General features: G+C 36.8%; 2 protein-coding genes across 2 annotated transcripts in view; both read right to left on the bottom strand.

Moving 5' to 3' along the window:
* The window catches only part of LOC138163339 (olfactory receptor 5D18-like), a 7,442-nt gene extending 553 nt beyond the window's left edge, over positions 1-6,889 (bottom strand). The window contains exon 1 of the mRNA XM_069090862.1: positions 6,860-6,889. Within this exon, the coding sequence (XP_068946963.1) occupies positions 6,860-6,889 (30 nt within the window). The remainder of the gene's footprint in view (positions 1-6,859) is intronic.
* A 1,632-nt stretch (positions 6,890-8,521) lies between these two features.
* Positions 8,522-11,642, bottom strand: LOC138163338 (olfactory receptor 5D18-like). The gene is made up of 2 exons (XM_069090861.1): positions 10,042-11,642; positions 8,522-8,593 (listed from the first exon to the last, which is right to left on the bottom strand). The coding sequence occupies exons 1-2, from the start codon at positions 10,957-10,959 to the stop codon at positions 8,522-8,524; spliced, it is 990 nt and encodes a 329-aa protein (XP_068946962.1). The 5' UTR covers positions 10,960-11,642.
* Positions 11,643-13,758: the final 2,116 nt, after the last annotated feature.

Here is a 13,758-nt window from a genome sequence, read left to right as displayed (position 1 = left end):
TGGGGCCTGGAGCTCTGGGTTATCAGAGAAACCCAAGAGGATGAAGGTGACTGCACTGCTCTGGTTCTTCTCAGTGCTCAGCATAGTCCCTATAGAAAAAGAGAGAGAGAGTGTTAAGGAAACTGGAAGATATTCATTAAAGGAAGAGCCAAATATTTGGGGCTCTATGGGACTGGGAAAGAAACATGAAGAAATAGAAGTACTGTGTATTCTGAATGGGGTACCTAGGTGGTGCAGTGGATAGAGGGATACATCTGGAGTCAGAAAAACATGAATTGAACTCAGGCTTCAGACAATTACTAGCGATGTGACCTTGGGAAAATCACTTAGCCCAATTTTCCTCAGTTCCCTCATTTGTAAAATGATCTGGAAAAAGAAATGGCAAACCACTACAGTATCTTTGCCAAAAAAAAAAATCCCCAAAAGAGATCACATAGAATAGGAAACAAATTAAACAACTGAGAAATAGCAAATGTATTCTGAAAAGGGAGGCTTACTGAGAAAGATCTCCAAAGTTGGTATTGATTCTTTTGGTAGCTAAGAGATTATTCTGGGAGTGATATGAATGGTAGTTTGCAAGAGATGTGATCCTAGGCAGATATGTTGTGGTCACACATTTGAGTGACCTTGGAGAGAGAAACAGAATTCTTCTGGGGAAGTGAGTTCAGAAGTTTGGTAGTTTCAGTAGGTCCCTGTCAAATAGGTAAACTGTTTCGTCATTGAGTATAAGTTTGTAAATCTTGTGTGCACCAAGTGGGTTCTCCCAGTAATGACCCAACATAGGTTTAGCCAAGGAATGTTGAAAAGGGTGTACAAGTCAGATTGTGAGCTTTACAGCCCTTTTGCATTTCTGCTTCAGGAAGACATCTCTTGGGGTAGATGGTATCACCTCAGATAACATAGGACAGTTGAAATTAAGAGAGTAAATCTGAAATATTAAATAACTTTATAGCAATAAAAATATTTGAAATCTTTTATAATTAATTAATTTTATCAAAATATTAATTCTGGTTGACAAAGGAAATCATAAAGAAACAGAGAATGAAAGAAGTCAAAATGCTCAGAATTCATCCATTGTTCTGGCATTCCAATGAACATCTTAGGTGACAAATCTGACATTCCAGAAGATATTCCTCTGGGAATGTCGAAAGAGGAATGAGAATTTGGGAGAATGTTCCTGAAAGGAAGGATCACAAAAGAAGTTTATGTCCCCCAAAAAAATCGCTTCCAGTTATAACATTTAATTAATTAAAATTGTTCATATTTTAATAGGTGCCTCAGAAGTCAGTGTAATTCTAAGCAATTAAAGTTATTAAAGATACTGAACTTTAGAATGGAACTGTTAAAAGTCAATAACTTCAGTGTTAGGTGGGGAATTCTAGGGTTCTCATGTAATAATAATAACAATGATATATGTGTATATGTATTTGTGTCTCTATGAATACACACAAACATGGTTACATGGAATGATGGTTGGACTAATCCATTTCCATTTCCAACCCTCAAACTTCCTAATTACTCTTGGGGACACTAATATCCTCCCAGTCACCTAGGCTTACAATCTAAGTTTACTCCATGACTACTCACTCTCTCTTACACCCTCCATACATACTCTCTTGTCAATGCCTGTTGATTTTACCTCTATGATGTTTCTTAAACATACTCTTTTCTCCCCTTTGACATTACCACCAACTTGATACAGGCCTTCATCATCTTATGCCTAGGCTATTGTACTAGCCTGCTGATTGGTCTCCCTGCCACAAGTCTGTCCCTTCTTTAGTCCATCCTGCATTCAGATGACAAAATGAACTTCCTATAGTACAAATATGCACACTGCACACACCACTGCATTCATTCAGCTTCAACGGGTCTCTATCACCTCCATGATCTTACACAGTCCACTGTTTTGTGTTAAAAGACCACTGTAATCGCTCCTACTCCTCCTTCCACCCCAATCTTTTTGGTGTTGTTTTTTTTTTCAACTTATACTAACTACCTATACTGTGATCTAGTGATTCTGTTCTTTTTGCTGTTCATTGTAATTAAGTGTTTGTTTTATTTCTTAAGATCAGACTAAAATTAAAGAAAAAATGAAAAGAAAAACAAAGAAAAAGGCATTCTATCCTCCAATTCTAGACATTTTTACTGGCTGCTCATAATACTTGGAATGCTTTCCTTCCTTATGTCTCTCTCAAGACTTCCTTAACTTCCTTTAAGGCGCAGTGAAAATCTTGCATTCTATATTATGCCTTTTTCAAAGCCTTCTTAATTCTCAAGCCAATTCCTTGTTGATAATTGCCAATTTGTCCTGTATTTAACTTGTTTATGCATAATTCTTACACATTTTCTCCTCTGTTAGACTATAAGCCCTTTGAGAGTAAGGACTGTCTCGGGTTTTGTATATCAGCAGCAGTCTGCCCAATGTCTGACTCAGATATTAATAATTTTTTTTTCATTTTTTGGTTGTTGTTGGAGTTTTGCTTTTTTCTTTTTAACTTGTTTTGTTTTACATTGAATGAATGACTTGAATTCTAATCCTGGATTATGCATAATTTAGCTGTGTCATCCTGAATGTCACTTACTCTTTCAGACTCATGTTTTTTCCACATATGAAAAATGGGAATAATAAAAAATACTTATTTCATAAGGTTACTATGAGAATCATTTGAGACCACATATGTGAAATGCTTTTCAAACTTGTAAAATACTATGTAAATGCTATTCATCATTGTTTTTATTTATTATTTAAGTTGAACCTTGGGTCAGTATTTAAAGTGATAGACTGCATTGGGAAAGGTTCGGAGAAGCAATGTCAACCAGAAAACAATATACACACATCCAAATGGATCTGGAAAGTGAATGAAAGTTGTCCAAATATGGAAAATCCAAATCAGGATGAGCTCAATAGAAAAAAAAAAAGACCATTTCTTTCAACATAAACATCTCACTGATCGTTCTACTCTAGTCATTATCATATTGGTAATCATACATTACCCAGCATCTAAACCCTATGTTTCTAATGTTATCTTTAGATCCCTATCTAGCTTCTCTCCTTAATCTTACAAACTCCTATAGATTCCTCTTATTTTCTTTCTCCTTTTTTCCTCTTAAGGTTTATTCTTATTGGATGATTTTACACAATTACTTTTTTTTTTTTTTTACAGATGAGGAAACTAAAATTGGGAGAGATTAAACAATTTAACAAGTGTCAGCTATCTGGTAACCCTCTGAGATGAGATTACTATTCAGTTCTTTTTAAAAATTTATTTTAATTTATGGAATAAAACAAGCATTTCCATAACATAGTAGAAACAGAACAATAGCCACAAAAGAGGATTGCACATGAAGCTGCAAGTCCATTGTGTACAAACTTCTATTCCTTTTAAATATATAATAAGATTTTCATGTAAATTTGCTATTTTTCTTGTTTTTTCTTTCTCTTTTCCCCTCTCCCCAGGTCAAGCACTATTACATACTCTTTAGTAGGAACCTCTATTTTTAGAAGTCTTCAGGACAGTCATGTTCATTTTCAACCCAGCTCTGCTCCTGATTCTCCAAACTTTGCTTTTCCTTTTCTCTTGTCCTGTAAGCTAGGGCAACTAGGTGGCACAGTGCATAGAGTGCCAGGTTGGAATTTAGGAAGACACATCTTCCTGAGTTCAAAACTCTCTTCAGACACTTAATAATTGTATGAACCTGAACAAGTCACTTAATGCTTTGCCTCAGTTTCCTCATCTGTAAAATGACCTGGAGAAGGAAATGACAAACCACTCCAGTATCTTTTCCAAGAAAACCCCAAGTGGGGTCATGAAGAGTTGAATATGAGTAAAACAAGTGAACAAAAACAAGGCAATTTAATCTTTCATTGCTTTATGAAAGTTACTAGGATTTATTTACTAAATCATGGATTCGTTGTTGTCTTCATTTGGGCAGAATTTCCTACACCAGATTCTCCCCACCAGGTCAAAACCACAGACTGTGAACATATAGTTCCACATATGTGTGCATATGTGTGTGTGTATAATCGTCAGAAAAGCTCTATGTGTTCGTGGTGGTAAAGTATGAGCATAAATGAACTATTGAGGTTCTTGTAGTGTATTTTGTTGGGGGAATTAGGAGTAAGGGAAGGACAAAACTCCCCCAAAACCTTTATTATGTCAGGCAGACTTTGTGATTTTTATTTTTAACGAAGTATTTAACACTGAAGAAATGTGAGACTCTTAAAATAGGGGAATAAAAGTTCTCTAATTGTAAGTAATTTTAATTCCCCTTATGGCAGGGATTACACTTGACACCTTATTGCTTCCCAGGGCTTAACAATAAGCCATGCATGTAATACATGCTAGGAGAATACAAAGTCATAACTATTAGAACTGGCATCATTTTAGCTTAGGAAATGCCCCTTTTGCCTGGAAGCACCTTTCTCATGCATCAGCCACGGGGATGCCAATAAAACATCTTGGGCTTTCAGGAAGAGTTATTGTGCAGGGAAAGATCAACAATGTCTGCATCCATTGACTTACCTGAAGGTGTGCTCCTTTGGCTGACTTTTTTTTTTTCCTATTTCTCCTGGTTCAGTGGGTGATTAGGCTGTTGGTAAAACCATTTCATTACAACAAAACAATCCTCTCAAAAAAGACATTCTCAGAATTATGAATTAGTAAGTTTATGCAGTATATCAGAATAGAAAAAAAAGCCTTAATTGGTTTTCATTGACCTTCTCATGGTCAAGTTCAGAATAGATAGAACTCTATAATTTGTAATAATGTTATAAAATATAATATAAAGCAATCATTGTTTTTGCTATGTCTAGAAATTGAGTCTTGTAACAATGCTCAGGAGCTTTTATCTGCCTTGAAGACCTTAGGGAATCAGGCTGCTGAGAATCTCTATAGGCATTTCCCTCACCATGGGCCACAAAATAGATGATTAAAAATAATTGTGTCTCCTGTGTCACATGTACTGAATGAGATTTTGTTGAACTCATGTCTGAACAAGTATCTATACTATTCATACCTTATGAAGTTTATTAGCTATGAAAGGAAAATGGGAAGTTCACAGTTTTGTATTTAACCCCATTTTTTAGTTGTACTTTATATATCATGATGTTTGTGTTTGTTGATTATTATACATTTACAATGTCAAAAAAAGGAAATGGAAAAAATGAAATCCAAGAATATTTTTTCTTAAACATATGACACTGTTTCAAATATCTTTTTCAAGAATTAATGTCAGACTATCCCAGGATAAAAGAAAATAATAGACAATTGTGATGAAAATATATTTCATTTTGATCATTTGCCGCTGGGAAGTGGGAGGAGTAATTAGGTGAAAACTGATCCGAATCACTGTTTATGGTATGATTAAAGTGTGAAAAGGATAAGGGAGATATTTATTGGGTTGTACCTGTACTCTGAACCATGGCCCAGTAGCTCTTCATAGTAAAGTTAAGCATAGGGAAATTCAATTTGATTAAAACAAACTTGAAAAAAGTTCAATTTAATTAAATTAAATACAGCTCCTTTCAGTTCAACTAAATGAAAATTTAAAAAAAAACTATATTAAGCACTTATTGTTTGCACTGAATTGGGCAAGAAGAATGGTTATATAATACAAGATTTTCTTAAGACATAATCTTCTAACACACTTGCTCTCTTGTAACATACAGTCTAAAAAGGTTTAGATCAGCACTTATTACTTTTCTTATATGTTCTGAACCTTCTTGGGAAGTCTGAAAAAGCCTATGGAATCCTTTTCTGAATAAGGCTTTTGAACACATAAAATACAATACATAGGCTTATTGAAATATGTGTGTGTAAGAATGTATATATATACATATGTATGTAAATATGTATGTATTTAATATAAAATGTATGTTAAGGGTGTTGATTTTTCTGTCCAGAGACATAATGAAATATATCCTACATCTGTTCTCAGCAATCTTTTATTTTAATTTATGATTTTACATATAAATTGTTTAAATATGGATTATTTAAGCATATTATTGAAAATTAGACAAACTCAGACTTTTTTTTATTCAGAAAATTAACTGTTAATTGTCATAATAAGCATCAGAAAAGGAAACTCTAGAAAATATGTTAACAGCAAATGTTTGACATAAATGCCAAATGGAGAGACAAGAGGCATATGGGGTATTCATGAAGGACTAGCACCTCTGGTGTAAGGGCTTGCTGAGACCTTTTCAGGACTGCTTATGTACCTTTGGTGTCTAACTGCCACTCAACTCTTACCTGTGACTTCAAAGAGCTTTAATGTGATTATCTCAGCAGATGGGTTAAAGTAGGTTGAGAGTAACTGACAAGCCTCAATAAAACCTGTCAGTGAATTAAGGTAGGGAGGTTGTTAGCATGTGAATTCTTCCCAGGTGGAATGGGTGGATGAAAACAGTTTGTTCCAATGGCCATGAAGGCAGCTAAAGCAGACATTTTTGAGTGAGTAAAGCTTGGTCACACATCAAGACACCAAGACATTCACTGCATCCAGTTAGAAATAGATAAATATATCCATTATCCAGAATAATCTTTCCCTTATTCAATAAATTGTAGTGTTTCACTTTTATTTCCAAGGCCAAATATAGCATCATTAAAAAAAAAAACAATCAAAGCCTTTCATAACATGGACCCCTCCTAACTTTTTACTCTTCTTACACCTTACTCCCACACTATCCCAAGACCCATATATTCTGTGACACATGGCACTGTCTCCCTTGCTACTCTTCAAATAAAACCTAACACTCCTGACTCTGAGGATTTTCATTGTCCACCCTATGCCTGGAATTCTCCTCCTGTTCTTCTTCTGACCCTTCCTGGCTTCCTTGAAGTGCCTGTTAAAATCATACCTTCTGCAAGTAGCCTTTCCTGATCTCCATTAATGCTTTCTTTTTTATCTTTATCCCGTATATAAATTGTTTTATGTAGCAAATGGTTGTTTTGTTTCTTTCTTTCCCTTTCTCTCTCTCTGTCTCTCTCTCTGTCTCTGTCTTTGTCTCTGTCTCTCTCTTTTAGTGTGTTTTGTTTTCTCTGTCTCTGCCTCAGTTTTTGTCTGTCTCCCTCTGTCTTTCTGTATTTGTCTCTGTTTTTTCATCTCTTCTCTCTTTTCTCTTGTTCTTTCTCCTACCCTTTCAAAATGGATAAATGATTCCAAAAATTACTCATCTCCTTAAATAACAATCCATGGTTTCTGATTCAATGAACTATAACAAGTTCTTTACCATCCCTATCTTCTCTACTCCTTTCCCTTTCTAGTTTTTTCTAAGATCCAGTACTCCTTTGTGATTAACAAGATTTCACATATTATTTTCCTCTTTCAATAATCCTCATACTAGGTGAGATTTATGAAAGATAATAGTTATATTTTCTCCTTTGCTCAAATTGATTAATAAAGATTTTGTATCCCACATTTCAACCTTTCTCTCCCTCTCTGTGTCTGTCTCTGTCAGTCTCTGTCTCTCTGGTCTCTGTCTCTCTTTTTAAACCTTCATGTGTAAATTAATGAATGAAGCATTTCCTAAGTCCTTACTTCCTGTAAGTAATGGGGGAAATAAATAGAAAAATACAATAGTCCCTTCCCTCTAGGAACTTCTATTCCAGTGGAGGAGACAGTATATATGGAAGGTTTCATTTAAATGTCAGGTGAAAAATTCCCATAGTCTTAAGAGTAAAGTGGTAAAGAAGATGGCAAAGTTTCTTCTTTAATGACATTTCCATGTAGAAAATCATATCAGTTTCTGATAGTATTTGTCAATGTCAAGGACTTTGGTGACAAGTACTTTCTTTTTTGGATTTTTGGTAGTCATAGTTATAGTATCTTTATGAAAAGTTGCCACTCTGTAGGCATTACTTCCCAGGATGAAGTCTGAAGACACTGGACTGAATATCATTATTATTCCAAAATCTATTAAATTTGGGATCCTGAACTATGTCCATCATGGTCTGAGGGGAGATGGTTGTCAAGTTGTTGGTGGTGACTTTACTTTCTTGGTATGTCTCCTGGAACATTGTTACTCTCGTCTCTTTCAGGCATTGAACTCTTTTTAGCTATGCAGGCTTACCTCTATGGTAAGTAATAGTGGCTACCAGTCTATGAAATAGCCAGTTTCTTATCTAAAGTAACTGACTCTCTGGATGGTGGTTGGAGACTGGGAGAGAATGATGTCACACCAAAAGCTTTTGTGACTATCAGCTTGTAGGTGGTGTTAGCACAAGCAAGGTAGGATGTTTTTTTCTTCTTGTTGGAGTTCAGTTTCAGTTTGGGCTCAGGCTAAATTATAAACATCTGAAAGATGTTAATCTCTTTTCAACTCTGAGAATTAAGAGCTGTGTTGAGTCAAGTGGGTTTCATGCCTTCTATATCTCTAAGCCAATCAGGGATCGAGTGTTTGTTATATATTCTGGGAGGTTGACGTTTTGCTCCTGAGAAGGACCTTTTGATTTCCTGTTTGAGACTCTGAGTAACCATTTATTAAAAGCTCCCTGACTATTCAGATGTTGTCTGTGCTCTCTCAATCCAGTGGTATAAAGTATATAGCATTATTGCTATGTTCACTCAGCTGGAGCCCTGTCTGCAGGTCTTTGTGCTATTCTCTGCTTGTATTTTCTGCAAGTTCAGTGCGCTGAACTTTCCCCTGAACTAGTGAATGTAATTAAAAGTAGGATTGTTTAGCCCTTTTTGAACAGTCTTTCCTTTAAAAGCAGATCAAAGAATCTGAGATAGCAGGCCATTTTGGGTGTGCTGGGGTACATGTTGCTACAAGAAGTGATTGGTCAGGTGACATTGCTTGTTATGATGAGGAAGATGAGAACCTTCTCTATGATTATTTCTTTCATTAAAAAGGGCTGCCTGAGCTAGTCAGTCAGCCTAGATGCAGACAGCCCAGGACTCTGAGTAGGAAATAGTGGTGGAGTTTTATCTTCCCTGATAGATACTGCGTCTGCACTCTCTCTTTTCACCCTCTCTGCTCTCACTGCTTTGCTACATCAATGAGGCTACCTGCCCTTCCCTGTTAATGGCAGTTGATTAATGGTTGGTGGGAACTGTAGGCCCCTTAGCCATAGGAGTTGCTATTTTGGGTTGTGGCTGTCAGCAGAACTATTGATGTGAGTGGTATTGCAAATTCTAGAGCTCCTGCATAAATGGCCATCCTTTGATAGAGTAATGCACAATTGAGACAACATTGTTTACTGAAAAGAACATTGTACCTAAATTCAGAGACCCTGCCATTTTTCAACTCTATGCTTTTGGGCAAGCTATTTCAACAATTTGGAGCAGAGACTCTCCCTTCCCCTCCACCCCCCTTTCACAAAATAAAGGAGTTGCATTACGCAATGATGAAGGTCACTTTCATTTTCAATAGTCTTTCTTTATTAATTTTCTTTTCCTCCAAAATTATTTCAATTGTAGAAATTTATCTTTTTCCTCCAATGGCTTTGGTTACAAAAGCCTACTTTCATTTCATGACCTTAAGAGAAAGTAAGACTTCTAAAACTAACTGCCTTGTTTCTTCTAAAATCCTTACAAAGAATGAAAAATTCACCCTATGCTGTGTAGAAATAAATGATTATATTGAAGTCAGTGATTCAGTCCAAGTTTTGCTAACCTTACCGATATGTCTCTGCTGGGAATGTCTCAGTTCTTTCCTTGGATTAATTCCAAAGATCCTCTTCACAAATTTTATAGTGCAATAGGGGAAGAATGAGCTCTGGGATACCTATAGCATTATATTATACTCTCACTGCTTGGAATACAATGTTTGGGGGAGTGGAATCCTCCTTGATCAATGTGTAGAACACTATCATTGGCTAGATTAGCAGCATCTACCTACAGAGTCAATTAATCAATAAGAATTTATTAAGCACCCACTATATATGAAAGGTTGTTCTAGGTGATTGGGATGTGAAGACAAACATTAAATAGTTCCTGGTCACAAATAGCTTATATTTTATTAGGGGAGAAAATATGTACATATATAAGTATATGCTATACACATACATATTTCAACTAAAAAAATGGCTTTTTTCCTATTAATTTCCTAAGGGTTTCCTTCACATCTTTGTTTCTCAAACTATATATTATGGGGTTTAGCATAGGGATCACTACTGTATAAAAAACAGAAGTCACTTTGACTATGAGCCATGAACTTTTGGAAGTGGGTACACAGTAGAGAAAAAGAATGGTCCCATGGAAGATGGTGATAGCTGTTAGGTGGGAGGCACAGGTGGAGAAGGCTTTCTGCCTACCACGGGCTGAACGCATCTTCATAACAGTGACAAAAATAAACAGATAGGACGTGATAATTATTAGAAGGGTGCTTAATTCATTGAAATTGGCAAAGATAACAAGTATTGTTTCACTAAAATGCCTATCTGAGCAGGAAGCGGACAGGATGACAGAGTACTCACAAAGGAAGTTATTGATAATGTTAGTCCCACAAAAAGATAATACAAGGAGAGAGTATGTGAATATCAAAGAAGATATTATTCCCCATGAATATGCCCCAGCAACCAGCAGTGCACAGAGTTTTTGAGACATGGCAACTGTGTACAGAAGGGGATTACAAATGGCCACAAAGCGGTCATATGCCATCACTGCCAACATGAATGTCTCTGTCACCACGGACGTTGCAGTAAAAAAGAACTGTGTGATGCATGCTTTAATAGAGATCGTTCTATCTTCCACAACTAAATTCTCTAATAATTTGGGGGTAACTACAGTAGAGTAACAGAGATCCACAAAGGACAAGTGACTAAGGAAGAAGTACATGGGGGTGTGAAGTTTGGGGTTGATCTTGATGACTATAATCATGCCCAGATTCCCCACAACAGTTACCACATAAATAGTCAAAAACACAAGGAAGAGAGGAACTTGAAGATCTGGATAATCAGAAAATCCTATGAGTACGAATATAGCTGCAACAGTCTGATTGTGGTCAGCACTCACCATGGTCCCTGCTGGAAGGAATTAGAAAGTTTTTCAAAAACAGAACATTAAGAAGAATGGGTGGCTTGGTATTCCTAAATCTAGCTCCTAAATCGCGGAGAGAGCCAATTGTCAAAAGCCACAAGTCATAGCTTAATTTATGGAAATGTTGACTCTTGGGACCTAAGAAAGTGATGCACAAAATGCTAATACTTCAGATTAATCTTAAAGGTTTGGGGTTTTTTTTTTGTTTGTTTTTGGAAAATCAATTGTTAAACATTTATGACTACTAGAGGAAAATTGTGCAAGATGGAGAAAGTAGAAGGAAGATTTTGTGTTGTGTACAATAACCAAAGGAGAAATATAAGGAAATATAAAGAAGTATCTTCAAAGCTGTCTTGTTATTTAATGGTTTAAGCTGTACTGTGGTAAGTAGTTTGCCTTAGAAGAGACAGTACATGTAGTACGATTGTGAACTGATTGTATGTTTGAGTGAACTGAGAATAGGGGTTCCTAATTTTTCCCTGTATATAAGTCTCTCTCATGAAAAGGTGCATAAAATATATAGCATGTGATTAACAAGACAATCTATCATATTGAAATGAAGATCAAATTTCCTTCTTAAGCTTCCCCTCCCCCACCACCAGACTCATTTGACAATTCTAGTGCTGATGAGGTATCATCTCAACAGGCTCTCAGAACCCCCCTTGAACTCTGATTAAGTCATCTCATTTGATGTGGCAATAAGCCTTACGTTGTGAGCCCAAACCTCTGCTTGGCTTTCTTCTGTTACTAGACTTAGCACCCTTAAGCCAATCAAAATATCAATCCTTTCTTGAACTGGCCTAGCCCACCATTGTCTGGAGTCTCTAGGTAGCCTCCAGCAATTTTCCACCCTTGATCATTCATTGACCTCTTTAACTCCTCCTGAAGACCCTCCCCAAACTCCTAGATTCCTCCCACAACCTTCTGTATATGAGACCCTATCATGTCTCCATGTTTGTGAGAGTGCCATAGAATAGTGAGGGCATCATAGAATGACCTAGCACAGACTTACTCTGTGTCTAATAGAAGAGAACTTTTAATAAACTTTACTTTTCTTTGGCTGAGAGAAGACTTGAGTCGAACTCATTCATCAGGACCCCACATGTTGGTATTTTGGGGTCTCCAGAGCAACCCTAACCCTCTTTATGGGTAACCTCTTCAGTGCTATTTCTCAGGAAGAGAAAATTCCCTACATTCAAAACTGAAGAAAAATGTAAATTTTAGTTAGAGGATAATGAAAGTAAAGAGGGAGCTCCCCCTCCAAGTTCACAGAACTCCTGAATTCTATTCATGGACTCAGATAATCCCTGCCTTAAAGCAAACAAATGAAAAACATTCTAGGCAGTTGTAACTCTATACCGAGGCTCTAAAAGAAAACAGAACATTAAGAGTGGAAGATAGCTTGAGGAGTGGGTGGTTTGGTATTGCTAATTATAACTCCTAACACGTGGAAAGAGCCATTTGTTAAATCCCATTTGTCAGTTAAATTCAAAACTGTGGTCTCTCCCAGTCTGAATTAAACATGTGCTTGAATGATGTGATCAATCCTAGCCTACACTTTTTAGACTGAGTCCTAAGTCTTTAAGGACTGAGCCCTTAGTCCTTTACACTAAGGGATTGTACTTCTGCCCTAGTTTCTTCACCAAAAACCTGCTTGGTTTGATCTCCCCCTAAGGGAGGTCCTGATTGGGTTGGGTTCTGATTTTCTAGATGAGACAACTAGAAGCCATTGAGGCTCATAAAGCAATTAACATTACTTAATTGTCAGAGAAGTGTGACTAGCCCTACCTGACTGTTAACCCACTTTCCCAACTGCAGCAAATTGTAAGGCTTCCCAACTACCCTGACTCCCTCCCATCTGGGTCACTGAGCCAAATGAAGGGGCTAGTCTGACCTATACACATCACTGGTAATAGCTTGGAGAACACGTACCTCAGTTTCCCAGTTATTGATATTTTACGTGACACACTCATGAAAGGAGCATCCCAGACAAATGAAGAAGAAGCAAAGGCCAAGTGCACTGACTCCACAGTCTGGGCTCACATGGAGTACATATTTCCTAAGTCCCTGTCCTGTCACAAATGATTCCACTGGTTAAAACAGTCCCATCAATTATAAACATCCTGGAAAAGCATGCTCAGCCTAAGGCCAGTAGGAGGCACATGTACTACGTTCCCACAGAAAACTAGTACTTTTCATTGGGCATACAAAACACAATCCACAGTATTTCATAGCTAAACTCAAACCGGGCCTAAGCAAAGACTAGCCACCTTGCCAAAATGGAGGCAGAGAATGGGGACAGTGCTGTACATCTTAAATTTACCTTCAAGCCTTTGGAGACCTAGACCCTAGAGAATCCATTAGTAAGGTTTTGGTGGTGTTATTGTTGTGTTCTCCCTTCCCATGGGTCATAAAATAAGTGATTAGATTTAATGCCATTTCTCCTGCGTCACCTTGGCAGAATGAGATATCCTTAAAATCACAGAGGAGGTGTCCAACTTGAGAATTATTTTCCAACTGCCTTATTTCTGGCTGGTTCCAATATCCTTAACAAACATTATTGCAGGCCCCTCCTAGGATGATGCAACAGTAAATCATTGTACATAAAATATAACATCATCCACATCTATGATTATTCTCTGTGAGTTCTGGGAGTTGGTTTGCAAATAGCCTTGATGGAAAAGAAAACATGCAGAAAATTGTGTGTAGGTAAAGTTGCATATTGCTTCCTTATTTAGTTACTTGTCAGCAAAAAGTGATAAAAATCAAGCTAGCAAT

This window comes from Petaurus breviceps, unplaced genomic scaffold (assembly GCF_028583685.1).
Source record: "Petaurus breviceps papuanus isolate PSGF00001 unplaced genomic scaffold, PetGlider_PUasm1.0 188, whole genome shotgun sequence".
Taxonomy (NCBI): domain Eukaryota; kingdom Metazoa; phylum Chordata; class Mammalia; order Diprotodontia; family Petauridae; genus Petaurus; species Petaurus breviceps.
The sequence above is the reverse complement of the archived record's forward strand: the minus strand, read 5'-3'. Positions and strand labels throughout refer to the sequence as shown.

Bases quoted from the DNA above. Each gene is read 5' to 3' on its own strand.
- LOC138163338 (XM_069090861.1), bottom strand. From the start codon at position 10,959: ATGGTGAGTGCTGACCACAATCAGACTGTTGCAGCTATATTCGTACTC. The intron at 8,594-10,041 runs ATAGGAAAAAAG...AGAGAATAGCAC, and splicing joins AGGAAACCCTTAGGAAATTA to AAAGACCTGCAGACAGGGCT.